At 49.2% G+C, this 27779-nt stretch overlaps 1 protein-coding gene and 1 long non-coding RNA gene across 4 annotated transcripts in view; one reads left to right on the top strand and one right to left on the bottom strand.

The window, feature by feature from the left end:
* The first annotated feature begins 17 nt into the window (after positions 1-17).
* Positions 18-26987, top strand: DUSP23 (dual specificity phosphatase 23). 3 transcript variants are annotated; one of them, XR_014249070.1, is made up of 5 exons: positions 18-788; positions 883-1151; positions 14326-14491; positions 15248-15378; positions 26903-26987. XR_014249070.1 is itself a non-coding variant. In XM_082407624.1 (3 exons), exons 2-3 carry the CDS (start codon positions 885-887, stop codon positions 1981-1983), a joined length of 384 nt encoding a protein of 127 aa, XP_082263750.1. In that variant the 5' UTR covers positions 27-788; positions 883-884; the 3' UTR covers positions 1984-2242. The 3 variants fall into 3 exon arrangements, 2 of the variants coding, with proteins under 2 accessions (XP_082263750.1, XP_082263749.1); XM_082407624.1 differs by lacking the exons at positions 14326-14491; positions 15248-15378; positions 26903-26987 and adding an exon at positions 1867-2242 and having other exon boundaries at positions 27-788; XM_082407623.1 differs by lacking the exons at positions 14326-14491; positions 15248-15378; positions 26903-26987 and adding an exon at positions 1798-2242 and having other exon boundaries at positions 50-788.
* Positions 16160-27779, bottom strand: part of LOC309635991 — a 30101-nt gene continuing 18481 nt past the window's right edge. The window contains exons 2-3 of the long non-coding RNA XR_014249147.1: positions 19347-20403; positions 16160-18986 (exon numbers count right to left, since the gene is read on the bottom strand). This is a non-coding gene — a long non-coding RNA (uncharacterized lncRNA). The remainder of the gene's footprint in view (positions 18987-19346; positions 20404-27779) is intronic.

Raw genomic sequence — 27779 nt, 5'->3', positions numbered from 1 at the left:
GTAAGATAGTTAAATAGATTACCCACCTCGTAAGATTATTGTGGCAATTAAATCAGTTTGAAAAATACCTGGCACATAGTAAATGCTCAATTTGTTAATTCTTATATTGTCGTTGTTGTTGCTGTTTTTGTTGTTGTTATTATTATTACATAATTACTCTCCCGGGTTCGATTTCAGGGCACCAGATGGCAGAAACACTGGTTTTTTTTTTTAATAGTTCCAGCAGTGGAAAAACAAGAATAGTTCCCTGTACAGTGGTGATTCCCGCTTACTGGACGAGTTCAAAAAGTCACTGATAATCACTTAGAGTTATTGTAGAGAAGATTCCTCCCCCCCCAGGCGTATGTAGATTTGCCATCTCTTAAACCCTTGGGCATCCATAGTGAAGAAAGTTAAGACAAGGCCAGGCCCCTGGGCAGCAGGGGCAGTTGGCCAGTGATGCAATAATTCCCACCGACCGCCAGAGAGCAGCAGAGCTCGACCCGGGGTTGCTTCATCCACAGAAAACAATTCTTAATTCCTTCTAGGTGTTCCTTCTTGGCTGTTTGCGTGGTCCACCAATCCCCGTGCACACGGCTGCAGTAATCCCGCCCATTATTGACTATCCAACCAATCAACGAGTGTTCTGCTTGGGGCCGGGCCAGAATGCTCCGGCGGTCACTGGGAGCCCGGAGTTGGGTGTTTTAGCCCCGTCCCCCAGGCGGCTCGGCCAATCCCCTGAGGCGAAGCAGGACGACACCCAGGCTGTGTCCAGAAGACCACGTGGCCCCAGGAGGCGCCAGTGCTAGGTAGGTGGAAGGTTACCCGGCCCGGGGGCGGGTGGGCGGAGCGGGACGCGCCGGCCTCGCCCCCGGTGACCCGCTGTTCTGTGCCCTCCCTCAGCCATGGGCGTGCAGCCCCCCAACTTCTCTTGGGTGCTCCCCGGCCGGCTGGCGGGGCTGGCCCTGCCCCGGCTCCCCGCCCACTACCAGTTCCTGCTGGACCAGGGTGTGCGGCACCTGGTGTCACTGACGGAGCGCGGGCCCCCGCACAGCGACAGCTGCCCCGGCCTCACCCTGCACCGACTGCGCATCCCAGACTTCTGCTCGCCGGGCCCAGAGCAGATCGACCGCTTCGTGAAGATTGTCGACGAGGCCAACGCCCGGGGAGAGGTTAGTGAGCGGGGTTAGCGCCGGAAGGGAGGGACTTGGGAGGGGTCAGCGGGGACACGCGGAGCTGGGGAGGTCAGGGCCAGGAATAACTTAGCTGAGTTCCGGGAGAGAGACTGGAGGAAGACGGTGGGGACAGGAGACCATCGCAACCAGAACAGAAATCCAAAGCGGGGCGGGGGCGGAGGCGGTGGGGGGGGGGGAGCGGAGGCGGGGGGAGGGGGCGGGGCGGCAAGGGGGAGGAGTATAAAGAGGGCCCAGCAGTGTGAATTGGGCTAGAGGAAAAGCAACGAAGAACCAGCTAATGTGTGAGTTGTGAAGGAGAAAGGGTGAACAGACTTGGGAGAGATGGGGGTTGAAGTCAGGGGGTATTGAGCAGTCTCCGGAGTAAGGTTCTGTCCAAATGTAACGGAGCCACATTTTAAAAAGGTAAACAAGAAGCAGGAGAAATTCATCTTGATAATATAATTTAACCCAGTAACTCCAAAATATTATTTCAACATATAAGCAATATAAAATAAATTCTTAACCAGATATTTTCATTCTTCATTGTCCTACATCTTTAAAACCTGGTTGTATTTTACAAGTGAGGGTCAGGAGAGTGTTGGGAGGGCGTTGAGCTCCACCCCACCCAGCTCCCCCTTCGCAGGCCGTGGGAGTGCACTGTGCCCTGGGCTTTGGCCGCACGGGTACCATGCTGGCTTGTTACCTGGTGAAGGAGCGGGGCCTGGCTGCAGGGGACGCCATCGCTGAGATCCGGCGCCTTCGACCCGGCTCCATCGAGACTTACGAGCAAGAGAAGGCGGTCTTCCAGTTCTACCAGCGAAGGAAATAAGGGACCTCAGCACTCTTCTGCCAGGTCCCCCGCGGCCCTGACCTGTGTGTTAGATGGGGCCAGAGACGCGGAAGTGAACTAGAAGTGCTAAGCCCTCCAGCGCTCGCTCGGCTGGCTCAAAAGACAGAAGTAGCCCTTCCCTGCAGGCAGGTCCTGGTAGGAGGATGGCTGCAGCAGCACCAATGTGGGGTGTCCCTCTGCTGCTGCCTTGAATAAATAAAGAACCAGCTCACATTGCATAGCACTTTAAGTTTACAAAGTGCTCCCACACTTTGCGACTTTTTTTGCGCCTCACAATAGCCCCATAATAAAGGGAAGGCAGAAGGGCCATCCCTTCTTTGGATGAGGCGGCCAAGGCTCAGAAAGGCGCACAGTTACACTTCTGGAAAGTGGAAGTATGTGCCAGGACTACAGCACACATTTTCAGCCTTTTAAAGATGCTGAAACTCTTATGTATCTGCTCTCTAATAATATTTGATGTGTCTTCTGGGGAGCTGGTCAATGAAAAGGAAACAAATCCCTGGCAGCCCAAGGTCTCTGATGCTCGCAGGCCAGGAGGGCCCCTGTGGACACAGCCCCTCAGTCCAGGCCCGCATGCCCCACGTGTGTCATCCCTTTAGCCCTCTTAAGACAGAGAAGGCCTGGATGCTGTGCTCACAGATAATCACTGTCTCCATCTCCCAGGGGCTGGGTGCCTCTCCCCAGCCTCAGGCTGCTCCGCTCACCTGTGACCTCCAGCCCATTATGCTGCCCCACGGCCTGAGGCTGAGGAATGCCAGAACCCAGCCTCTCTGGGCAGGTATGCAGAGGATATTTGATGATTAAATGAAGACATTCAGGGCTGCAAACCTTGGCCATGTTTCTCAGATGTTACCTTCACTTCCTCATTGGATGCCATCCTACCAGCACCACCACCACACCTGCAGCTTCGAGAGATAGGATGAATGGGATAGACTAGCCAGGTGGACTCTTTTTGCTATAACTCCTGCCTGAATTCCTGTCCTCTCTTCTGTAATGGCAGGCCAGGATGGATAAGGTAGGAATTCATCATGAAATGTGTACTGAGTGCCTGTATACCAGGCTTTGTTAGATGCAGAGGCCCTCCAGCTGAAGGGGACATGATTCACAGCCTGCTGGAGGAGGGGAGCACGACAGATTCCAACCACATGGAATAGGTATGGCAGACATGCATTCCACATCCAATGGAGACATGGAGGGAGGAGGCAAGGGTTCCCCTGCAGACCCCAGCCTTTTTGGCCTAGGCCACCACCAGCTCCAGGCCACCCACTCCTCACTGCATTTTCCTTCCTCTGCAGCCCACCCAACTCAACCCCCCTCCAGCCCTCTTAGACAAAAGGAGTATTAGCCAGAGTCTTGCCAATCTAGCAGTGAGAGAAAGACTGTAAAGTGCCCTCGCCGCCCCCCCGCCTCCTTTCCTCTGTGTGTCGAATCTGGATAATCAGTTCCTTCATTCTGTTCCCTTGGTCCCCACCCAGCTCACCCAGGTGAGGACTTCTCTCAAAGAGAAGAACCTACAGTTCCAAGCATTCAGGCTAAAACAGAGGAGTGAGAAGTAGCAGAAGAGGGGAAGCACTGAAGCCCTTACCCTCTGCTCATCAAAGTCCCCTCTGCCCTGCCCACGCACCCACTCCTCCCACAGCAGCATGACCCATTCTGTCCTGATGCAAACCAGAGCATCTTCCAAAGGAGTATTTTGATTGTGTGTGTGTGTGTGTGTGTGTGCGTGTGTGCGTGTACACGCGAAGGTGGTGGGGCAGGAAGGGTATGAACAGCCCACTTCCTGGATCCCTTCCCTCCAATTACCAGGATGGGGGGAGAGAAGAAGCAGGCTTGAAGCTGTACCCCAGAGTTCTGTCTCTGATTCCAACCCTCTGGGGTCACACAACCATTCCTCACGTTGTCTGCCTTTCCGTTCCTGTCTTAGCTCCATCCCCCCACATCCTCTGCCCTGCAGGAGAGGAACCTGCCCTTCTCTTTCTCCCAAGCCTCTTTCAAAGGAGAGGAAAAATTTTTCTAACCCCATTAAAACCCTGTGTGCAGCCTGCATCCCCATAATTTCAGCAGGTCTCCTCTGCTTCAAGAGTTCCTCAGGGAAATAAACATACAGTTATGTGCTTAAGGAAATCACTTTTTAAATAAGTAAGAGTTGACTTGAAATGAAAAACTCTGCCCTTGGCCTTCCATCTACCTTGAGAGGTTAGCCTGAGTCTCTCTTTTGGCTCATTCCCACATCCCCCCCCCCCAATTTTTTGCCTTCGCACCACACCCTCTTCTGTATATGGCCACCAAAGAGGGATTGCAGACTAGCTGTGACCCTTCCCCATTCTACCCCACACTGAGATGACAGGTGAGAGGAACAAGCCGCTGCCATTGACAAAGAACCTCCGCATCGCATCAGACCAGGCTTGCTCAACGCCAGCACTACTGACACTAGGGTCTGGGTAGCTCTTTGCTGTGGGGACCATTCTGTGCTCTGTAAGGTAGTTAGCAGGATCCCTGACATCTACCCATTAGATGCCAGTAGCATGCCCCCCCAAAAAACTGTGACAACCAAAACTGTCCCCGGACATTGCCAAACGTCCCCCGGGAGGACAAAATCGGCCCCCGTTGAAAACCACTTCATCAGACCAACAAGCACCACATGCGACCATAGGCTTTCATTTCCTATGGGAGTAGAGGTGGGAGCATACGAGGGGATTTCTCCTGTGGACGCCCACATCCTCATAGGGGAGAAAGGGCCAATCGAACCCCATCACACACCGTTACCTTTTCAAGCAGTGTCTGGTACCTGTCCCCAGTCCCTCTCATCTCCCCAGGCTGGGTTTCCAAGAGGGTGATAGACACCATTAACTTTCTACACGCAGGAGGGCTTTATTCTCAGTGAGTTGCTGGTGAGCATAGCTGTAATGTCAGCTTCCACCCCCATGTTTTTAAAGTTTCACTCATGTTTATTCTCTGACATGTGATCTGAGTTCCCTGCTGAATGGAGGCTTTTCTGTGTAGAAAACATCCCCCTTATCACTTGGATTCTGCCCTCGTCACCTCTTGGGTCCCTCTCCCAGAAAACTGTTCTGATGCAGAAGCAACTGGAGTCAGGACAGGAGGAGCCCTTCTTTGAGACCATTCCTCCCTGGCCTGGTTCCCCACCTCCACTTCACCGGCAGCACGCCTGGACTGGGGTCCGCTTGCTCTCTGGGCTGCAAGCTCCGTGACTGCCTCCCAGGCCACGTGTCCCAGCACACAGCTTCCCGCTGCAGACAGGGCTACATCCTGCGCACTCACTGCGGCTCCCCCCACCTCTCTTGGAGCTGTGCTTTGTCATCACCCTTATAGGGCGGCTCGTCACTGGCTGAGAGGTCTGGTCCTCATGCAGACCCTCTCCACGTGTCCCCCATGATCCCCCAGATCAGGTCTTCCCAGGGCAGTGATGAACATGTCACCCGGGGCAGGGATTTGATCCAAACCCTAAGCCATTTCCCAGAATGAACTGCCCTCATCTGCCAAGCTTCACGTCAAACCTGCTGTCTGTATCTTGCCGTTCTTTCTAAGAAACTAATTTGGTCTCACAGGATTGCTTTGTCACAAAACAATATCAGTTACCACTAATGCATTTCATGCTTTGCTGTGACTGTACTTTGCTTACTTATAGCATCATTTATGAAGTGCCTACCATATAGCAGGTGTTTTACATACATTGCACTGTATCAATGTATCCTTAAAGTCACTCTGCAAGTCAAGTATTTTCCCCTTTGTGCAGATGAAGGGACTGAGGTTTAGAGACCAGTAACTTGCCCAACACCTCATACTTGCAGTGTAGGAGCTTCATACACTTGTAGTAAAGGAGCTGGGATCAAACCCAAGTGGTAAGTCCCGACTCATGCTCCTTCCACCAGACATCGCACCTGCCAAGACCTCCCCCTAGTTCCAGTTACACGGGGGTCTGTCTTCATGATCAGAACTTCACCTCGAGGGCCATTTTATCAGCACAGCCTCCGACATCCATTCTCTTCATTGTCTTAGGAAGCCAAAGAACAACCCTGCATCTGACCCTGAAGCCAGCAGCACCTGAGTTATGGGCTGCTGTTTAAAATGCCGCCCAAGCATTGAAGGCCAAAATAGTAAAGCTGATTCCTTAGGGCACGTCTGTCACATCCACTAGTATCTCATTCAGAGCATGTGGATGTCCTCACCCAGCATGACAATCTTGAGGCACATGTGACTGGCATCGAGCCCTCGAAAATGTCTTTTTATGTCTGAGGACTTACTAAACACCTGAACGTCCTTTCTGGTTGTGTTGTTGTTGTTTGAGCCCTTAATGCATGCCAGGCCCTGTGCCAAGTGCTTTACAGGCATTACCTCATCGAGTCTTCAACCCTATGAACAAGGTCTTCTTATAATGACCAGTGCACAGATGAGTAAACTGAGGCCCAGAGAGTTTAAATAACACACCCAAAGTTACATAGCTAGAACAGGGTTCAAACTTGGGTTTGTGTTTAAGTATAAACTGCCTTCCCTCTTGGGAACAGAAAGAAGAGAGTTCGTTGTAATTAGAAATTGCATAACAGCATCTTGTGTTCTCCAGAATCGAGGCACTTGGCTGACGGGGCCATCAGTGTGGCTCTGAGATCACACGGCTACCCCACCCCGTGCTGCTGCCCCAGGCCTCGGGAGCATCGCTCTGACTTGGGAGTGTTGGGCCGCAGGCACAGCCGTCATCCCTAACAGGCTTCTGCCTCAAGCCTCCTGCACCATCAAAAATATAGTCCCCTGTTGATTTAGAAATGAGTTACATAAGTACTTCTTCCATTACGTTAAAATTTTTCTCCGGCTATTAAGGATTCAAGGCATAGTCCTGAGAAGGCAGCATGCTTGTCCAAGCAAGCAGAAATTTGAGAAACACTTTGGTGCCCGTCCATGCCTGAAGTTGACGACTTATTTGCAACCTTGATAACTGAGTCCTTTGTGCCAACAAATTGCTTAAATCGCTTCAACCACTCTCTCACCCTATTTTTCCCTTGACTTATTCTGTCACCATGGATATGTGATCATGAAACAGATTGGTGATGTCACTTCTGAGTTTTCATTATGTGGGATTCAGTATGGAAAACAGTTCTGGGATTTTTTTCCCCCAAGCTGTTATAATAAACACACCACTGTTTCTTCTTTACCAATATATATTGAGTAGGAACTGCTCCAAACCCAAGGTGGGCCATACAGGAAATAATGGGTGCAGCCATCCGGACAGGTGACACTGCTCATCTCCTCCAGTAGGTTTTATGTGCCCTTGGGCTCCCCCCAACCCCACACCAAGCAAATTCACTGATTGGCATGTTTTCTGTAGGTACCTTTTGTGAGATCTAGTCAGGGCTGGATGCAGCCTAGGGCCATGGAATAGAATGAAATAAAGTAACCACGTTGGAATCAAGCCCACAGGCAGAACCATGTCATTCTCGATCATGACCTGTAAGGCTCTGAGGAATCCAGTCTTTCTCCATCTCTCTCCTCACCTCAGTCGTTCCCCTCCCCCGACAGCCCTTGTTCTCTCTGCTCTACCTGTGTTGGGAGTCCCCAGGACCACCCTTGGTTGTGATGATTTGCTAGAGGGACTCACAGAAAAGCTGGTATCCTCTCCACTATGGTTTAAGGCAGTGAAAGGATACAAATTACAGTCAGCAGAGGAGAAAGGCACATGGGGCAGAGTCCAGGAGAAACCAGGTGGGAGCTTCCAGTTACGTTCTTTGAGTGGAGTTGCAAGGACAGTGCTTAATCCTCCCAGCAGCAATGTGTGACAACACATAAGAAATATTGCCAACCAGGGTAGTTCACCCGGGCTGTGGTGTCCAGGGTTTTTGTTGAGGGTCATCATGTATCATGTAATCAACACCTGTATAACTGACCTTATCTCCTCAGTCTCCAGCCCCAACAGAGGTCAAATTGATATGGAAGGCCCCAAACAGCCTCAGCATATAAAAACAAGGATTCACCATGTCCCTTTGTTAGCATAGACTATCTGACCTGGCCCAAGGTCTCAGATATACAAAGGCAGTCTTATCAGGCAGGATATTCCAGGAGCTCAGAGGTCATCTTGCAGGAGCTGGTCCAGGGGCAGTCCTGAAGACCTTTGGAATGTATAAGGTTGGGGCAACCCACGCCAGCTGAATTAACCCTTTCCTGCATGTTACCAGATGCTTTATGCTCTCTCTGCATGACAGTCTGGGCCCATACTATTCCCTTTGCCTGAAATGATTTGTTCCCCAGCTCTGCCTAGCTCCCAACTTCTACCCCTACTATTGGTCTCAGTTTAACATCATTTCCTGGGGAATGGCGTCCAACCACCTCCACATATACTCATACATATTACCAAAGCATCTGTCCTTCTACTTTGCAGCTCTCTGCTCACTTATAATGATTCACTCAGTTGTTTAATTTCTCTCTTTCCTACTAGAGTCTGAGGACTGTGCCCATACCCATAGCATCCAGCACAATGCTTGGCACCTGGGTGCTCAATAAGCATGTGGCAACTGACTAATTGACATGCCGTCACCTGCCTGGGTATCTGCACATAGATGCAGAAATGGGAAGAAAAGAATAAACTTTGGAGTTGTATAATATAGTGGGGAATACATTACACGTGTACACCCCTAAGTGTGCATGCAAAGGTGGACACATACAGTTAGAAAAGATGCAATGTATAAATACTTAATGATGGAGTGATTAAAGAGATAAGAGGAGTGCATCTGGTAGAATTCACGAAGTTGAACCTTCAATAAGATGTGGAGGGTGTGGTCAGATAGCCTAAAAGGATATACAAATTTGTATATTATTAAAAATACGAATGTTATACGTCAGGTCCACATAGGGAGGCTTAGAGAGAGAGACGGGCAAGATGAATGGGTGGCAGTGAGGGAGAGGGAAAGATGTAGGGAGTCAGCTGGCATGGATGAGGGCAAAACCTCATCCAGTGGGTAGCAGAAAACACATGGTTAGATTAAGGCAGTGAAAGGGCAGCAGAACACCAATTGGATCGTATCTGGTCCAAAGTGTGGAGTCACCACTGGCTTCTGAGCAGAAGACATGTCACTAGATTCCATTTTTCTTAAGTCACACAGTGACAGAATGGCCCCATTACTTAGCAGCAGTACAGTGCTTTATGGTTTAACATTGCCAGTGAGAGACAAGCTCTCACCGCGGCTGATTTTTGAGACTTTTCAGAAGAGAGGAGTTAAGTAAGAACCTGTCCCTGCTTGCTGGAAGTTAATGACTTTAATGCTTTGCAAAAGAAAGTAAAAGGGTTGTTAAATCAGAGTGCTCATCCTCTGGGCTTGCAGGTTATGATTTTTTAATGCTTTTCAAATGGGAAAGGATCTCAAGTGCGTGTCATCCGTACATGCTAAAAATGTGGGCCTTTCCAATGGCAGCTGGCAGTGGCTCCTGCACACCCACTGTTCTGGCTGATCCACTGGTGTCACATTTTACGTCTTGGGCTGTTGACCCAATTCAAAGGCCTACAGGGGTGGTGACCCCCGGTGCTACATTCAGCCCAGCGGCCCAGTATTTTTCCCTACTGTCCCAAGGCCAAGGGGTACCCTGTGAGTTCAAACTTTCCTCCTCAGTTGCACCCCTGCTCCCCAGCCCTCTCTCCCCTTACCTTTGAACTTGTCTTCTTTTCTCCAAATAGTGGTCAATTTGTCAAATACAGAGGAGCCAAACAGACCAAATGGCATATTTTCCTGTAAGTGGAGGGCATGGTGTGTGTGAAGGAGGGGTAGTGCCAGGGATGCCAAAGACAGCTCCCACCACGGGAACATGCAGGGTCCTCAGAGGCGTCAAGGCTGCTACAAATGCCAGAGCACCCTGGGTCCCAGGCTTTCCTGGCTGGCACTCTCCAGCTGGAGACCTGGAGAATAACAGACCAGCATGGGCGCCCAGAGAGCCCTCTCCCACCCCTCACAGGAGGCTTCAGAGCTCAAGGTGGGACTGGGTGGGGAGGGTGCCCTGGGTCTCCAACTTTGCTCTTCAGTCCCGAGGTCCTGGATCTGGCACATGTATTCAAAACCTTCCAGGACAGGAAGGAGGCTGGAAATACATGGAGAGGTCCAGACCCATTCAGGAGTCAGGCTGCCCCCTTGAGAGCTTAAGAGTGACCCTCAACCCACCCCAACCTACTTCTGCTAATCTGATAACCTGGAAGCCACAAAGGAAGTCAGTTGGTGGCGGGAGGTGGGGGGATAGTCAGAAAGGAATTAGGGAAATGCAAATTAGCACAAGAAGATATGATTTGATATACATCATGTTGGACGCACATATACACCAAATCTCAAGATACCAAGGTTGACGAAGCTAAGGGGAAATGAAAACTCTCAAATTTGTTGGGGGATGTATAAAATGGAACAATAGCCTTGGAGAGTAATATGCCGAGCTCACCTGAAAATTCAGCCACTTCACTTTTGTATGTATATTCTGGGCAAAGTCTGCATGTGAGCAACCTAGAAACATGTATGAGGCTGTTCGTTTATTCATTAACTCAACACAAGTTTACTGAGCACCTTCTTTGTGCCAGGCACACTTCTAGAGACTCAAAGGTAAGCATGAACAAAACAAAAATCTCTTGTGAAGTGTGTATGCAGCATTGCTTAAATAGCCAAAAGCTGAAAACAACCTAAAAATACATCGTTAGGAGAACTGATAAACACTGAACCAGATATGCAGTCATCAACGTAGGTTTATCTTGGAAACAATGTTGTGTGCATAGGAAAGAAACCTGCAGGAGTATTAGGTACAGAATAGCATTTGTGTAAATAAAAACAAACAATACTGTACATTGTTTATGGATACATACATTATACAAATAAATGGTTTGGATATCCACCAAACTCAGGATCTTTTTTTTTTTTTTTTTTTTAAGAGATGGAGCATCTGGGGGGTTTTTTGTTTTTTTTTTTTTAATTTATTTTTTTGGCCGCGTTGGGTCTTGGTTTCTGTGCGCGGGCTTTCTCTAGTTGTGGCAAGCGGGGGCCACTCTTCATCGTGGTGCGCGGGCCTCTCACTATGGCGGCCTCTCTTGTTGCGGAGCACAGGCTCCAGGCGCGCAGGCTCAGTAGTTGTGGCTCACAGGCCTAGTTGCTCCGCGGCATGTGGGATCTTCCCAGACCAGGGCTTGAACCCGTGTACCCTGCATTGGCAGGCAGATTCTCAACCACTGCGCCACCAGGGAAGCCCCGAAACTCAGGATCTTAACTGCCACCTGGAAGGCAGGGAGGTGAAAGAATAGGAGAATTTCAAGTGTAACTGGAACGTTTTGTTTCTTGAAAAGAAAACATCTGAAGCAAACATATAGGTTAAAATGTTAGCATTCTATATTTTGCGTGTTAAGCATACAGATGTTTCTTTTAGCAACCTAGGTCCTTTTTTGGTTTTAATTCAAGATGGAGAAGTTTTTGTTTTGTACCGCTTTCAAATTTTGGAAAAGATTTGGAGGAGAGGAGGATTAAGGTCCCCTCTCCCAGCGATCCAGGGGCTGGAGCCTGCCCTAAATGCACCTCTGGGATCTCATCCTCAACAATGACTACCTGCGGAGCCAAGGGATCACGAACTAGCGAAAAGAACTGCGTCCAGCCGCTCTTGGCGCGGCCGCCCAGAATCACAACGAGCTGCGCGGCGCCCCCTGGAGGCCTGACCGAGCTCGGCACCTCTGTAGGTGAGAATAAGGAGCTCCGGAAATGCCCCCGCTGCGGTGGGAGTGGAAACTCTTCAACCGCTTTGAAGAGCAATCTGGGACTATCTAGTAAAGTTGGAGAGGCAAGTACGCTATTATTCAGAAATTCCGATTTTAAGGTTTTACCTTAGAGAAACTCTCAAAATATGTGCCCAAGGAGACATGTACAGATGTTCTTCGCAGCAGTGCTTATGATGGTCAAAAATTGAAAATGGCACCGTTATCGATCTTGAGCAGAATAAATCAAGTTAGATGTATGTATCCAATGAAATACTATGCCACCGTGGAAATGACAGCTAGAGCCACCTGTGTGATTGTGGATCCATCTCACAAACCATGCTGAGGAACTGGGTGAGTTACAGAAACCTCCCACAATAAAACTACTCACATAAAATTTAACTATGCAGACAATGCTATGTATTGTTGATGGCTACACACACGTAAGGAAAGTATAAAAACAACATGGGAATGATAAACACCAAATTCAGGAGTTACTTCTGGGAAAGAAGGGAGGAAAATAGAATCGGGAAGGAATCCAGAGGTGGGGTGTCTTCATTGTGTACTACTTTATTCCTTAAAGAAAGACAAATATCTGAAGCAAATATGACATTTTAGAATTAAATAGAGCTGAGTGTGGGTACCCAGATGTTTCTTAGGTTATCTGTTATGCATTCCTTTCTTTCTTTCTTTCTTTCTTTCTTTCTTTCTTTCTTTCTTTCTTTCCTTCTCATTCTTTCTTTTGACAATCATGTGTACTGAGGTATAATTTACATACGATAAAATTTTACTTTTCTGAATGTTTAATATTATACACACACACACGCACACACGCACACACCACAGAGAGTGAAGGCAGAGGTGGGGTGGGGTCAGAGCCTCTGAGGCAAAGGGAACAGCAGAGGAAGGCTGCATGGAGGGAGGAGCTGTGGTCCTTAGCAGAACTGAAGGATCATCCCCAGCAAGGTGAGAGAAGTGGGTGGTTTCACAGGAAGCCAGAAAGAGGGGTAGGGCTCCCCCTGCTGGGCGTTATAAAAAGGGGTTTGTTTTATTCTCAGTGCAATGGAGAGAGACATTGGAAGTTTTAAGCCAAGGAGTGTTTACACCGGGTCTGTTTATCTTCTGTGTAGGTCATATCTCTGTGTGAAATGCATGGGAGGGCAAGAGCAGAGGTGGGGAAAAGAATTAAGAGGCTTTCACAGTAATGAAGGCAAAAGATATCAGGAGATCCACTATAATGGTGGCAGTAAAGCTGGGGAGAATCAGGTGGATCCGAGATATATTTTGGAGAGGAACCAATAGAACTGGATAATAGATTAGCTGTGAGGAATGACTCTGAAGTTTCTATCTGAGTAACTAGCGGTGGTGCTTACTGAGATGAGAAAACATGGGGAGGAGGGCAGGGACAGTGGAAGGGTAGTTTGTTCCCAGCAAGGAGAAGGATGAAGGATTTTCTTTTGGATAAGTTAAGTCTGAGATATTTGTGAATTACCCCAGTGGAGGAGGAGAGCCAACAGCTGTATATTCCGGGTCGAAGTCTACCAGAGAGGTGGGGTCAGGTCAGGATTTGGTGTTGCTGTCCACTATTTAAAGCCGTGGGACTAGGGAGACAGTGTAACCAGTGAAGAGAAGTGATGGGAAGGGGAGGGGAGGGGACCCAAGGACTGAACTCTGAGGACCCCTACGTTCAATGTCAGGTTGAAGAGGAGGATCCAGCAAACAGACTAAGAAGGAGAGGCCAGAGAGGTAGGAGGATGATCCAGGAGAGGGGGATGAGATGGATGCCAAGAAAGAAACGTTGCTTCAAGAGGGAAACAGCTCGACTGTTGGAAATGCTGCTGAGTGGCCAGATGGTCTGAGGGCAAAAGGAACGGTTTTTGGGGCTGTGGCCACACAGGAGTCATCGTGACTGTGACAGAAGCAGGTCAGTGGTGAAGTGGGGGCCGAAGCCAGGTCATCGGAGACTGAGGAGTGGGTAGGGATTGCAGAAGAGGAGACGGGGAGTGCGGGCGACTCTTTTGAGAAGCTTGGCAGTAAAGGGAGGAGAAGCCTGGGTGGAAGCTGAAGGAGGTGAAGAAGGCAGAGGGCAAGGTCTGTTTGTTTTGAGATGATATTTGCGCATGTCCATATGCAGATGAAAAGAACCCAGTGGAGAGAGAAATTGGTGGTGGGAGGACCGCACGGAGTGAATGCAGGGAAGACAGGAACGAGAGTGAAATCCAAGCTGCACAGTGAATGCAGCTGAGCCAGGATTCTAACTCAGATCTGTCTGCCTCCAAACACCATGCTATTTCCCAGATACCTCATTGCCTCTTTTTAGTTTTTATTTGCTCACGGGCATCCAATTTCCAGGGTCCAGTGCACTGGATCCTTTACCACCACCTTCTCTAAGTACACAAGTCAACAGTCTTCCCATTTCCATCTGAGTTCTGTGTCTACGCAGGGAACTGGAGGAGAAAATAAGCAAACTGAAGAAAATGAAATCTGACCTATTTTATGCATTCTGGATAAATGCATGAAATAGATTATATTTGACAATGGTAAACAGACAACCTCAAAAACCCAATTTATTGCTTTAATTATATATGCTTTTCTTCCTCAATCTCCAGGGAAGAATGTGCCTCCATCCATTTTCAGCCACTTCTGTGGAGACATTCCTTAATTCTAAGACTGCTTTTGGTGACCACAGGCGTCTAGGCTGCCCTATCTGAAACACAACTGAAAAAAACTGTAACATGCTACTTAGGAAAATATATGCAAGGAGGAATGTCATGGGTATGTATACAATCAAAAGTAAGGAAATACAGATGGGGTGCAGCTGTGATTCAAAGAAACATAGATTAAATGGAAGCCCCCCCCCCAAAGAAATTGACAATCTCCCATTGCCAGGAAGGAAGGAATAGAGGTACTGAATTATTTGGATACTAGGCTAACTCAGAGACAACCAAGCACCTTAGGTAGGGCAATCCCACCCTAAGACCCACTTATTTATGAATAACAGAATGGAAGGGGAGTGAGAGGACCTGAAGAAGGGCAGATCAGGTGACAATTCAGCAGCCCTCCAGCTGGCTGTTACTGGGCATAAGCAGGACCAGTAAGAGGGGAGCCTCTGCTGTATCTCAGTCTCCATCCCACACATGTCTGTTGAACCAGGCACTGAATGCACAGCAAAGAACAAGACAAACTTGCCCCATGCCCTCTGAGAGCTTGCAGTCCTGTGGAGGGAATGCACACAAGAGGCGATTACAATGCCGGATGGGTGTGCTAAATGCTAAGACAGATGTATGTGCCCCTCAGCCAGCCTGGGCTGGGAGATGGGGGGTGGTCAGGAAAGAGCTTCCATAGGAATGGTTATGTAAACTGAAATCTAAGACACGACTGGGATTCAGGCAGACTGGCAGTGGGGAAATGATAAACAACAGAAATACAAAGCATGCACACATGCACGATACCAGTTATCCAAAAGGGTCATAGTATGGGAAAGTTTGGGGCAAATCAGAGTCGTGACACCCAGGTTTTTGACTTGCACAGCGGGTGGTGAGTGGTGCTGCCAGCTAACACAGGAAACACCAGAAGAGGACCAGGTTCGAAGGCAGGGGCCTGGGTTCAGTCTCGACAGTTGAGCTTATGAAGCCTCTGAGACCTCCACGCAGAGCTCTCTGGTAAGCAGTTTCATATCTTTTTAAAAAAAATTTTATTGGAGTATAGTTGATTTACAATGTTGTGTTAGTTTCAGGCGTACAGCAAAGTGAATCAATTATACGTATACATATATCCCCTCTTTTTAGCTTCTTTTCCCACATAGGCCATTACAGAGTATTGAGTACAGTTCCCTATGCTATACAGTAGGTCCTTATTGGTTATCTATTTTATATATAGTAGTGTGTGTATGTCCATCCCAATCTCCCAGTGTATCCCTCCCCCTGCAGTTTCATATCTTAAATGCAAGGTTATGACCTGCATTAGAATGACAGATATGGGAGTCTGCGTTAGAAGTGATCATGTAAACCATGGGCACAGATGAGACTATTGAGTGAGAGACTGTAAAGTGAACAGAGAAAAGGGCCTGGGACTGGGGTCGGAAGAACTTCTTCAAAGACCCTGGAGGAGGGAGCAGAGCCTGCTGAGAGTGGGGAGGAAAACCAGGAGAGGTTTCCTGCTGTCCCGGTGTTTAGGGAAGGAGGGAGTAATCAGCAGTAACAACGTGAGCATGAAATCAAACAGAGTGTGGACAAAACCCCACCCACTGGATATGCTGGAGACATGAAGGAGGCAGAAGCCAAATTGGAGCAGGTTGAGGGGTGATTGAGAGGGGAGCAAATGGAGACCGGGGGATGGCAGAATGCACGTCGGCGCTTCCCAAACCCTTTCACTTTGTGGCACATATAGAAAATTATATTTTTTTTTAAATTTTTTTATTTTTTAAATTTATTTTATTTATTTATTTTTGGCTGTGTTGGGTCTTCATTGCTGCGCGAGGGCTTTCTCTAGTTGCAGCGAGCGGGGGCTACTCTTCGTTGTGGTGCATGGGCTTCTCATTGCAGTGGCTTCTCTTGTTGCGGAGCACGGGCTCTAGGCACACGGGCTTCAGTAGTTGTGGCACGCGGGCTCAGTAGTTGTGGCACGCAGGCTCAGTAGTTGTGGCGCACAGGCTTAGTTGCTCTGCAGCATGTGGGATCTTCCCAGACCAGGGCTTGAACCCGTGTCCCCTGCATTGGCAGGCATACTCTTAACCACTGCGCCACCAGGAAAGCCCTAGAAAATTATATTTAAATGGAACTTTGGGTAATTGAGCAAGGCTGCTCCCCGCTGGAAGTGTGGCCCCACACAGCTGCCCTGAGGGCTGAGAAGATCAATATCTTATAACACCTGTAACCATTTGAGATACACCAGTGAGTCTCAGAACACCAGCTGGGAAGCGCCACCATATTCTACTCTTTGAAGTAGAGTGACTGTAAATGGGGCTTATGAGTGTGGAGTCAAGAGAAGGGTTGCTGGAATGGTTTGGCTTGGTTTGGTTTGGTTTGGTTTGAAGACAAAAGAGACTTGAGCATCTTTCAGAAAGATCCAGTTGAGATGGTGTGACCGTACTCATGGGAGAGAAAAGTTCATGTAGCATTGGTGGTACAAGGCTCCTAAGAAGATATAAGTGTAGACCCCAATTTCAGGTGGAAGGATGAGTGTACAAGATATTGTGTGCCCAAAAGTGTAATCCTCTCCACAATACTAGAAATCAAGGTCATTACTACCTTGTTAGAGATTTAAAATCTGAGATTAAGCCGCCCCTCCCACCCCCCATCCTCCACTTAGTAGGCAGCAGAGCCAGAATTAGAACCCAACTCTTTGACTCCAGAACTCCAATTATACTTTGCCGTACCTTGAAGCTCTTACTATGCTAGGCCTGGAGACACAAAGATAAATTAGACTTGGCTCTTGGCTTTGGGGAGATCACAAACTGGAATTAGAGAAAGACAATAAAACAAATACAATACAGTGTGATGAAATAGGATAATGGAGGCATGAAAAAAAATGGTTTAAAAAGCACAAAGACCATACTGAGTGTATGCCTGTCTCCTCCTAAGCTCCCAGGGGCACAGATGGACTGGGCATTGAGCAAGAGCTAGAAAATAAAAAATAAAGCTTGATGGATAAGTGGGTAGGCGGACAGAGAATGACCTTTCGGTATTAATAAAGACGCTCTCGTTAGGGCAATTGTCCATGTAGCCACAGGGGATCGCTGCAGACCTGACACAGACTTTCCCATTGGCCCTTCCAAGTTCTCTCCAGGTCTCTAGGAGGGAGAGGGAAAGAGGTTGACCAGATGCCTCATAGTGCAGCCAGGCCCAGAGCTTCATTCCCAGTCTGGCTCCATCTTCACTGGACTCCTGGTCTGTACAGCTCCTGTCCTAAATTCTAGGCTTTTGATAAATTTCCTCAGTTCTCTTTTTCGAACCTAACTCAGAGAAATGATGTCAAGTCTTTCCTTGGGCCTCCAGTCCCAGCAGGCTTCATGGCTGAGTACCTTTACACAATTTACTTCACCTCTTTGGGCCTTTCCAGTACAAACTAAGGTTGAGAGGAGGGCTCTGGTAGCTCAAGGCTTCCGCACTCTTTTCCTTACAACAGTAGCCAATCAACAAGCACTTCCCACTTGCCAGTCATTATGCTAAGCTTGCAATATTCAACAAGGCATCCACTAGCCACATGTAGCTATTTAAATTGATTTTTATTTTTTAATTTAATTTTTATTTTATATTGGAGTATAGTTGATTTACTAACTATTTAAATTTCAATTAAGTAAAATTAAAGACAAAATTTCAGTTCCTCAGTCTCACTAGCCAACCACAAGTAGCTACACGTGGCTAGTAACTACTGAACTGGACAGCCCAGAGAACATCACCCCCATCGCAGAAAGTTCTAGACAGCATTGTCTAAGTGTCTCTCAAGGTTTTATCTCCTTTAAACTTCCTAACACCCCTATGACGCAGGAGTAATCGTTTGTCCACTTTAGAACTAAGGATTCTGCGGTACAGAGAGGTTAAAAACTTCACCAAGCTCTCAGCAGATGAGTACCCAGAGCAAGGATTTAAGCTCAGGTGGGTGGCTCTGGGGCCCACCATGCTGTCTCCACGCCCAGAGCTGCCCCTAACCCCTGCTATCTACCCCGCCCTTCCCTCTTACCTCCTAGGGGTGGGGCTGAATCTTCCCATTCCCCAGAAGCCATTGTCCCTTACCATTGCTCCCCTGCCAGCTCACCCTGAGGAATGGGGGCCCGTGGGCTTCAAGCCCCTTCTGGCTGAGAACCCTCCCCACCTCCTTTTAGCCCCTTATTTCCCTTAAAGTATTAGTATTATGGGTTTTAATCCTGCCAGCCCATCCCAGTCTTGATTCAAGGTGAGCCTAGGTCTGGGAAGAATCCTAACCTGGGAGCAGCCCTACTTCCCTCGGGTGACCTTCGTCCCCAAGAAACGATGTGCAGCCAGTTCAGCTCAGAGAGCCAACTTCACTAACACCTCTGAAGGTGCAACCAAATCTTACTCTGCAGGGGTAGAGCGAGAAGTGGGGGAGGCTTCACGCACTCAAGCTGCCGGAACCCAGTGAAAGTGGAAGCAGCCAGGGGCCGAGGCTTCAAGGGTTCTGCCTGCAAAGCACCTCGAGTGCTTGCAAGCTAGACCCTTTGTGGTTGCCCCGTCTCCTACCTTAGCTGTAGCCCACGTTACCCTCTAGACCTGCAGGTGAACAAAGTTAAAGACAACTCGAGTCAGGAGATCTGTTGGAAAGAGAACAATAGAGGAAAATGTATAAATGTTAACATCTTGAGCTGAACCAACAAGATATTCGATTCCTACTTTACTTCCTCACTCCTTTTACCTCTCTCCCAATCAGCTGAGTCTCAAAATAATTGCCTGGCAGTGCCAGATTGGTTTCCCATTTCCACTGAATCAGAGAATCTCGGGCAAGAAAACTTAGAAAATTCACCCTGTCCGTTCCTGCTTTCAACAGTAAGCACAGCAAATTCCAGACTACAGTATATGAAACTTCTCACCCAAAGACTTCCAGAAGCAACCTTACTGTCAGAAAGTGCTTCCTGGTATGTTACCCACCTCTCCATGCTTCACCTTAAACTCACATGTTCAGTCCTCAGAGGATGTGTGGGTGGGGGAGATGGCTTCCTTCTCTGTTGAGAGACCAGTAGTTTCCAGTTTTTAATCTGTTACAAGTGATGCTGCTATGAACATTCTTGCACCTGTCTTTTGGTGCCCACCCACGTGCATATACGTAGGAGTGAAAATGCTCGGTCATCAGGCATCTATATGTTCAGTTTTAGTAGATTCTGCCACACAGTTCTCCAAAGTGGTTGTACCAATTTATATTCCCTGTGGAAGTGTACGTGAGTTCTAGTTGCTTCACATCCTCACCAGCACTTGGTTGTCTATAGTTTTGGCCATTCTTATGGGGGCTGTGGTGGTATCTCATTGCAGTTTAAGTTTGCATTTCCACGGTGATTTATGAAGTCAAGTTCCTTATCCTGTGTTTATTGGGCGCTTGGATATCTGCTTTTGTAAAGTACCTATCCAAAATATTGCCCATTTTTCTAGTGGGTGGTCTGTCTTTTTCTAATTGACTTGTAGAAATTCTTATATTCTGGATACGAGTCCTTTGTCAGCCATATGTATTGAAAATACCTTGCCACCCTGTGGCTTGCCTGTTCACTCTCCTAATGGTGTCTTTTTAATGAATGGTTCTTCTCAAAATAATAACCTGATAGTCGTAAAGCCTCAGATTCGGAACCTCCAGCCCCATTCTATCCCAACCTCATCAATCCCTGATTCTCTCCTGAGCTGACAGTCCTGTGGACTCTTTTCAGGATTCCACTTCTCTGCCTCATTGCAGTGTCCAGACACATTTATCCTTGAAGAAGAGGGTACCTTGGAGAACTAGAGGTCACTCAGGGTGGGGAGTGGATGATCTTAGTGTTTCTAGAGCTGTGCTACCTTCCAGACTAAGTGATGCTGAGGCCAAGCAAATTCTGGAAGTCTCTGGGTCTTTCCATAGCCCTGTCCCACCCCAGTTCCTAGCATGAGCTTTTTCAGACCACAGAGAGAGCATCCAAAAGTGCTTGCTAGTGGCTTACCTGACTCCTTTATGCTTTACGGTCAAGAAAATTCATTCGTGTAACACTCCTTCTACCAAAGAAGAAATACCAATTTGAGCTTTTAAAGTTTCTTCCCCACTTCCCGTATTTAGATTATCAAGCACTAACACCACCCATGTCAGAGGGGGTCACCCACCCACCCCTGTGCCTGTGGCCTAGATGCTGTCCCTCCCAGTTTCACCCCTGCCTTCAGTCTGCCCCGGGTTCCCTCCTCCACGCCAGGCCAGGCCCCATGCTGCTCTGGACAGTTGCACTGCTCTTTGGTAAGTCACCAAGCGCCAGCATCCTCTTCTGGGCACCAAAGACTGTAAGTCATTTCTAAGACACAAAGTTCCTTATTTCACCTTTCCTAGTTCAAGTGGGTTTATGGCTGGAGCTTGAGACAAGTGCGTGCACATGGGCATGCTTGAGAGTGATGGGGATGAGGGTGATGGGCATGGGGACGTAGGGGAGTCTCGGCGTTTCCTATCCCATTTTCTCGGGTCCTTGGAAGGGCAACCCTTCGATGTATCAGAGCTAATTTAAGGAGGCAGAAAATCACATGCTGAGACCCAATGACACTTTTACCCTGTGAAATCGGGTTAAAATATCCATCAGGGCTATCTTGAAAGGAAAACGATATTATAGAAGGGAAGGAGGCTGCCAGAATGTAAGAGAAGAGATCGGGGAAATGGGAAAAAAGCAGTTCTGTGCTTTTCTCTCAGCAACAGGAGCAAAACATGGGGCTTTACAGGGAGATATGTTTCTATGAAGCCTCAGCTTCTTCTTTGAACCAGTCAGCAGTGACTGGGCTTCACACCTGGTCAAGAGGTTTATGCTCTAAGCGTCCAAAGCCCCCTTCAAACTGACCATTCCTCTTCTGCCTACATCCTCTCTCTATTGCGGAGGGTGGCGGGGGTGTTCTGATTTGGGTCTGACTGGTCCATGGGCACCGATATGAAGGTTCAAATCCATTCTTCTGAATCTATACCTCTCTCCTTGCTCTGAGCACCCCGGGGCCAGTCACCCCTGCCAGTGACTGCAGGGGCTGGTCTCCAGGCAGAGGATTGTTGTGGGGTGGGTTACTCTGCTCCCCCAGGCTCAGCCCAGGCTCAGCTCAGGCTCAGCTCAGGCTCAGCTCAGGCTCAGCCCAGGCTCGGCTCAGGCTCAGCTACTGTCCCCTGCTACACTTAAAAGGAACAAGTCTGGGCACATAGTACTTTACAGTTTCTGAGTTGACTTACTTTTTGTTTTAAACTTGGTCCCAGAAGTTTGTTTGTTTTCATTGAACCAGAAAAGCAAAACCATTCCTAAATACACTCGCTTCCTAGACAGAGTTTGTGGGCGTTTATCCCCTGGGAAGAAAATACCTGTTCCACTCAGGGCTCTTCCTTCCCCAGCATCACTGTGTTGCCCTGTGTGTTCTATGAATGGCTGTTTGGACAAGTGAGAAGGTCAGTGCTCACGTTAGTTCAGGGACAGGATGGCCTCCTGCCTGGATACACTCCAGAGGAGAGGTTGCCAAGGGCCAATCACTTCCTCGTGAAAGGAACAGCCCTTGGACTTGACTAGATAAAGTGTAAGAGCTTCCCAGCGTGTACCCCAGGATCTGGATGGGAGAGAGCAAAGGAAGAGGGAGGGAGAGTCAGTGACTGGCTGACTAGTGGACAGCGTATGGGGAACCCAGGCAGGACTGAGTCACACCTGATGCTCAGGACCCCAGAAAGCCAGCCTAAGATTCAGACCCCACGGCTAAATGTGTGGGAACGGAGTTACCATAAAGGTAGAGCTGCTATTTCCTCTCAGATGTGGCCAGAGAGACAGAGAAAAAAAAAAACACTGAATACCTACTTTGTAGTGCATACATTATCTCATCTAACCTTCAGGACGTTATAGGGCAGGGGTATTTTATCCCTATTAAACAGTTGAGGAAATTGAGGTTCAAAAACGTTTAAGAAACTTGCCTAGAATTACGCTGCTAACAAGAGCAAAATTACCCTGCTAACAATGCAAACCCAAGTTCATATGATGTCAAACCCCGTGCTTTCTCCATTCTACCTCACTACCTCTAGTCTGGGTATAGTTGGATTCTAATCAGGTAAAACTAGAAAGTCAAATTCACTTAAAGTGCCTGGCAGGACATGGTCACACAATAAATGGTGCCTATTATTAGTATTGGCTATCAGGGATTCAAGAGGCTAGAAGCCCTGACATTGAACATGCTGGTACATGGCTGTACACTAAAGATGTATTTAAAGTTTAGGAGATGAACCTTGATCTTCCTCTGAGCTGGGCATTAGCCAGTTTCACTCTCAATACTGGAACCCACCCCCCATGTGCAAACACAGCATCTGTGACACACAACCTTCCCAGCTGCATGGCAACCACAGCTTGGCAAAGCAGCGTGTTCCAATGTGGTAGAACTTGACTGTGACATAGTTCCTCATGTTGAACTGAAACCTGCCTCTCTGATCTAACTTCCGTGAATTAGTTCCACTTCTGCCCCATGAAGTACCAAGTCTCTCCCTTCTTTTAAGCTTAGCCCATCAAGTATTTGAAGGCCACTGTGTATCCCTGTGTACTCTCTCTCGTCTTTCTCAGATAAATGTCTCCCAATCCCTCTAATAGGAAATGGTTTCTAGACTCTGTTCATTGTCCTAGTCTGCTTGGTCTTGATGGGCTTTGTCAGTGGGCCAGGAGCTGGGCTTTCTCGTCCCCCCCATCGTGGCCTGAGTGCCGAGTTCAGTGGGGCTGCTCCCTGCATCGTTCGTGACTCTGTTGTGCGACTTAGCGTGGCAATAGCTCTCAGCTATCTCATCACACTGTCACCTCATCTTCAGCCTGCAGCTCACTGAGGCCCTCGGGTCCTCTTTATAGGAACTGCTGTAGGCAGGTGTCGCCCACTCTGTCCGCAGTTGGCGGCTGTCTTGATTATACACAGTGGTCCTGCAGTCACAACCCCTGTGCCCTGGACAGCAAGTGCCCTGGACAGCAAGTCATCAGGATCTGGGGACACAAGCTCATCTGAAGTGCCTATGCTCCCTGGATGCCTTCTCTCTTGTTATAGGTCTCAGCCCCCTCAACCCTGGCTGTTCATTGCTTTGTAGCTGCAAAATCGTTTTCCAGGGGAGAAGAGAAAGGAAAGGGAGGCATCACTACCCAGTAAGGTCTTACTTAGTCACTCTGAGGTCAGGCCTTCTTTCTGCTTTCAGTTAATGTAGTAACCACCTTCCCAGGCAGAGGGTTGATACAATCTATGTAACTACTCTGTAAGGGAAAAATGACTATTATCGTTTCTGTTATACAGACAGAACCAGGAACTGGAGGCTCTTGAACTTTAAGCAACTTGTCCAAGGTCACATAGAAAGAGATGGATTCATGAGTCTAGTCCAGGTCATCTGGTTCCAAAGCCTGCATGCTCTCCACTACACCAAGCTCATAGAAGAAGATGTGTTTAGACATGGAGGCCGGGGAAAGATGGAGGGATGGAGGGATGGTAAGAAAGAGATTCTGCACGCACTGAGAACCTGCAGGTGAGCTGACCCTGACCTGAGTAGGTAGAGAATGTGTCCCAGGTCATGTGGACAGCAAGGGTGACAGCCTATGAATGAACATGCCAAACATCTGCTGAGGGGGTCTTCACCCACCCCCTCCAAGGCCATTCTTGCATTTCTCAGGGTTCTGCACAGCACCCAACAATGAAGGGCACAGGTAAATGCCTGGGGACCGGCTGGACTGACTGTACTCAGCCCTACACCATTCATCATTTCACGCCTTGCCCCAAAGCCCAGAATACGCTCCACTGCTTTATATCCAACTGTGCCCCCTCAGTTTAGGGTCCTCCAGCCCTTGGGCTGATCACACCTGCCTCACCTCATCTGTCATCATTTAGTGGTTTGGCCTCTCTTTCCTAGCCACTTATTCTCCTCAAACATTGGTTCATCTAGAAGCATTAGTGCAATGCATACAAAGTGCAACACGGTGTGTGATGCGCTGGCCTGCTGGTAGTTCTCTCATCCGTCCGAGCTGCCCGTCCGTGTCCCACGACATTTTAATGATTACTCCTCCAAGGAAACCTCACCTCCTGCCTCTGATCACTCCCATGCTCTATTCCCCAGAGCTCTGTGGGCAGATGGACCACAGGAATCAGGTCCTGCCTTTGCTGTCTGAGTTCTTCTGTAGGTGTAAATTGGACCCTCAACACCTTAGTGTAAGAATCTAGTCCTATGTTTTCTATTTTTGTTCCCTTCCCCGCATGAGTGGGCACAAAGGAAAGCATTCATGCATCTATTCAGTATATGCTTATTAAACACAGACCATGATCCAGACAGAGGCACTAGGCATAGCTAACATGGCAGTGAACAAGACAGGCAGAGTACCTGCTCCCATGGGGCTTACATTCTAGACAGAGGGAGACAGGTGATAACAAGTAGGCAATTTAATGATAAGATAATTTCAAACGGTGATAAGTGCTCTGATGATAATACAATAAGGTATTGTGATAGTGATGGAGGAGAATTATTTTGACTGCGGGCCCCCAGAAAGACCTGTTTAAGGAGGTGGCATTTGAACTGAGATAGGGTAAAGGATTCTAGGCAGCAGGTCCACCATACAAGTTGAGTGGCTGAGTGGCTGGGTGGCTGGATGTCTGGGTGACTGGGTGTTTAGGTGGTTAGATAGTTGGGTGACTGGGTGTTTAGGTGGTTAGATAGTTGGGTGGCTGGGTGTTGGGTGGCTGGGTGACTGAGCAGTTGGGTGGCTTAGATAGTTATGTGCTTAGGGGGCTGGGTGGTTGACTGGTTGAATGGATGTTAGCACCCATTTATAAGGTGACAGTCCTCCTCCTTGTCAGAAAGTTTTTTCTGCTACTTAATCGAATTCTATCACTTTGTTGTCTTGCAGTTCCCTGTGTTGGGAAAACTGGTGAGTCTTGTCTATGTCTCTTTCATCTCCAAGTGTGTCTCTGGGCCAAAACTTAATGGACAGGGAAAAGTCAGGGCCATTGGGTCCCCCAGAAACATCTTCAGAGCAACACCTGCCTAGGCCTCTTCCTCAGGAGTCTTCACTAATGCCCAGGAAGAGGAGAAACCCACCACTCTACTCTCTCAGGCTGAGGATAGTTATAGGGTGACTCAAGGCCCAGAAGAATGGCTCTAGGCCACCATCCGGCTCCCTTACAAGTAGCAATGGCTTCAGTCTCCTCCTCTCAGTGTGGCTCTGGAGCTCCTGTCATCTCTGTTCATCAAGGCTCTGGACTCCCTTCCATCCCTCTAATGTTCAAAGAAGCAGGCATCTTCCTGTGTGGATATGCCTTCTTTCTCCCTTGGCTATCTTTGCCCTCCCACCCATCCTGTTCCACTGAACTCCATGAAGCGTCTGTCAAGTAGGTGAAAACTCTGGCCTAGGAACATCTTGACCTCCAGGGACATGTTCTGTGATGCCAGGGAGGGAAATCTAAACCAATACTTAGTGATGCTACAAAGAGCAGCCAAGGAAGCAAGACCCATTATTCAGCTATGCTGTGAGCATCGTTACCTAGTCTAGGGGGAGGGGAATGGGTTCTAGGGATCCAGGTGGATCCAGGCAAAGGCAGGCTGTTCTGGGGCTCTCCTCAGGGCTCCCTATCTGATTACTCATCATTACTCCCAGGCTCCTGAGGCTGTCTGGGATCAAAGAAGTATGTCCTGGGGCCAGGCCAGCCTGGGATTGCCCTGCAGGTGATGCTGGGTCCCCAGGAGCTCTTTTCTTGTCCATGTCAGGACATAAAATGCATTTTAGAAATGAGGACAGAAATGACAGATCCTGCACCGTGACTGTGGTGGAAATGAACCTCACTGCTGGGAGTGCCAATGGAGGCTGGGCCTGGGGAAGCCTGATGAGGGAAGCAGGAGGGAGCGAGCCCAGGCCGTGGCACCTCCCACACCCACCCCTCCAGCTCCTCTCTGGTGGACAGGGGTGCAGCTACCATCAGAGGTGGACGCTGAAGAAAGAGCTGCACTGGAGTCACCAGAGGAAAAGAAACCAATCTAGGGGAGTGAGAATCTAATAAGGAGGAATGAAGCAGAACAATAGATGGAAGGAATCCAACTTGACTCAGGCTTGTCAAGGTGGCGGAGGAAAATGCAGAATAAAAGGAGACAAGAAGGGGGACTTCCCTGGAGGTCCAGCGGTTAAGACTCCGCGCTTCCACTGCAGGGGGCACCGGTTAGATCCCTGGTCACAGCCAAAAAAAAAAAAAAGGAGACAAGGAGGGTAGGAGGGAAGGAGGCCAGAGAGAAGGCACAGGGAGGGGAGGGGAGGGGAGGGGGGAATAGAGGAGAAGGGCAGAGGAAGGAGAGAGGAAGGAGGGGTGCAGGAAAGCAGAAGCCCTGCCCTGGTCTGGCGTGAAGGGCCGGGGGACAGTGACAGCTGTGAAGGAGCTGACCAGGACCCTCCATCCCGGGGAGGGGTGGGCGGGAGGGCTGCGGGGGAGGCATTAGGCTGGGGGACAGAGGGGGAAAATGGATGAGGGACCTGCAGCTCCAGGGTGACCCTGTTCCTGTGTCTCACAGCCTGGCTGAGCCTCCAAGTCCAGCCAGACCCCGCGTTTGAAGGGGATATCCTGACTCTGCGATGCTGGGGAAGGAGGAACGCAGCACTGTCCCAGGTGAGATTCTACAGGGACAGAAAATTCCTCCGTCTCTCTAAGGACAACCAGCCTCTGTCCATGCAAACAGCAACAGTGAACAGCAGTGGCAGGTACAGCTGCACTGGACAGGTGACATACATCCCATATGTGGGCAGATGAACCTCAAGGACTGTCATGGCTCAAGTCCAAGGTGAGTCACAACTTGGGGGACTGGGGGGAGCGGGGAGGGTGCTGCTCAGGGGTCTGGTCTTACAGGTCAGCAGCGCTCTGGGCAGCGCCCCTTTCTCTGGCTTCCCCTGATGCTGGGCCAATCTGCAGGGCCCTGAGACATCCAGGATGCTGTCCACATGCCCTGGCCCCCCATGGGGCATGTCTGGAGCCAGGAAAGGGGGGGAAGATGCCCTGTGGGGAAGAGCCAGAACCAGCCCTGCTGCTCCCCCGCTTGGGACCCTGAGCCAGACCCTTCTCCTCTGGGCACTAGGTGACCTCTAAGGCCCTTCTGTCTCTGGCCTTCTGGGACCCCAGAGGGGCTCAGGGCTGTGGGAGTCAGTTCCGAGCTGGTGTGTGGGATGAGAGGCCAGGTGCTGGGAGACAGTGACCGCACTTCCCACAGGGCACGGGGCAGGGCCTGGGATGTGCCGAAGCTCAGACCTCACCTCAGACTCCAGGGGCCTCGCTGTCCAGCACTCCCCTCCTGAGCCCCGGGCTGCCTCTTCCCAGAGCCGCCCTGCCTCCTGTGCTGAGAGCCCACCCCTCTCGTGAGCTCCGTGGAGGGAGCCAGAGGTCAGCCCGGCAGCTCC

This window comes from Balaenoptera borealis, assembly GCF_965194805.1.
Source record: "Balaenoptera borealis genome assembly, chromosome: 1".
In the NCBI taxonomy this organism is placed as follows: Eukaryota; Metazoa; Chordata; class Mammalia; order Artiodactyla; family Balaenopteridae; genus Balaenoptera; species Balaenoptera borealis.
Note: the sequence above shows the minus strand (reverse complement) of the source record. Positions and strands in the feature narration are given on the sequence as shown.

Bases quoted from the DNA above. Each gene is read 5' to 3' on its own strand.
- DUSP23 (XM_082407623.1), top strand. From the start codon at position 885: ATGGGCGTGCAGCCCCCCAACTTCTCTTGGGTGCTCCCCGGCCGGCTG. The intron at 1,152-1,797 runs GTTAGTGAGCGG...CCCCCTTCGCAG, and splicing joins AGGCCAACGCCCGGGGAGAG to GCCGTGGGAGTGCACTGTGC.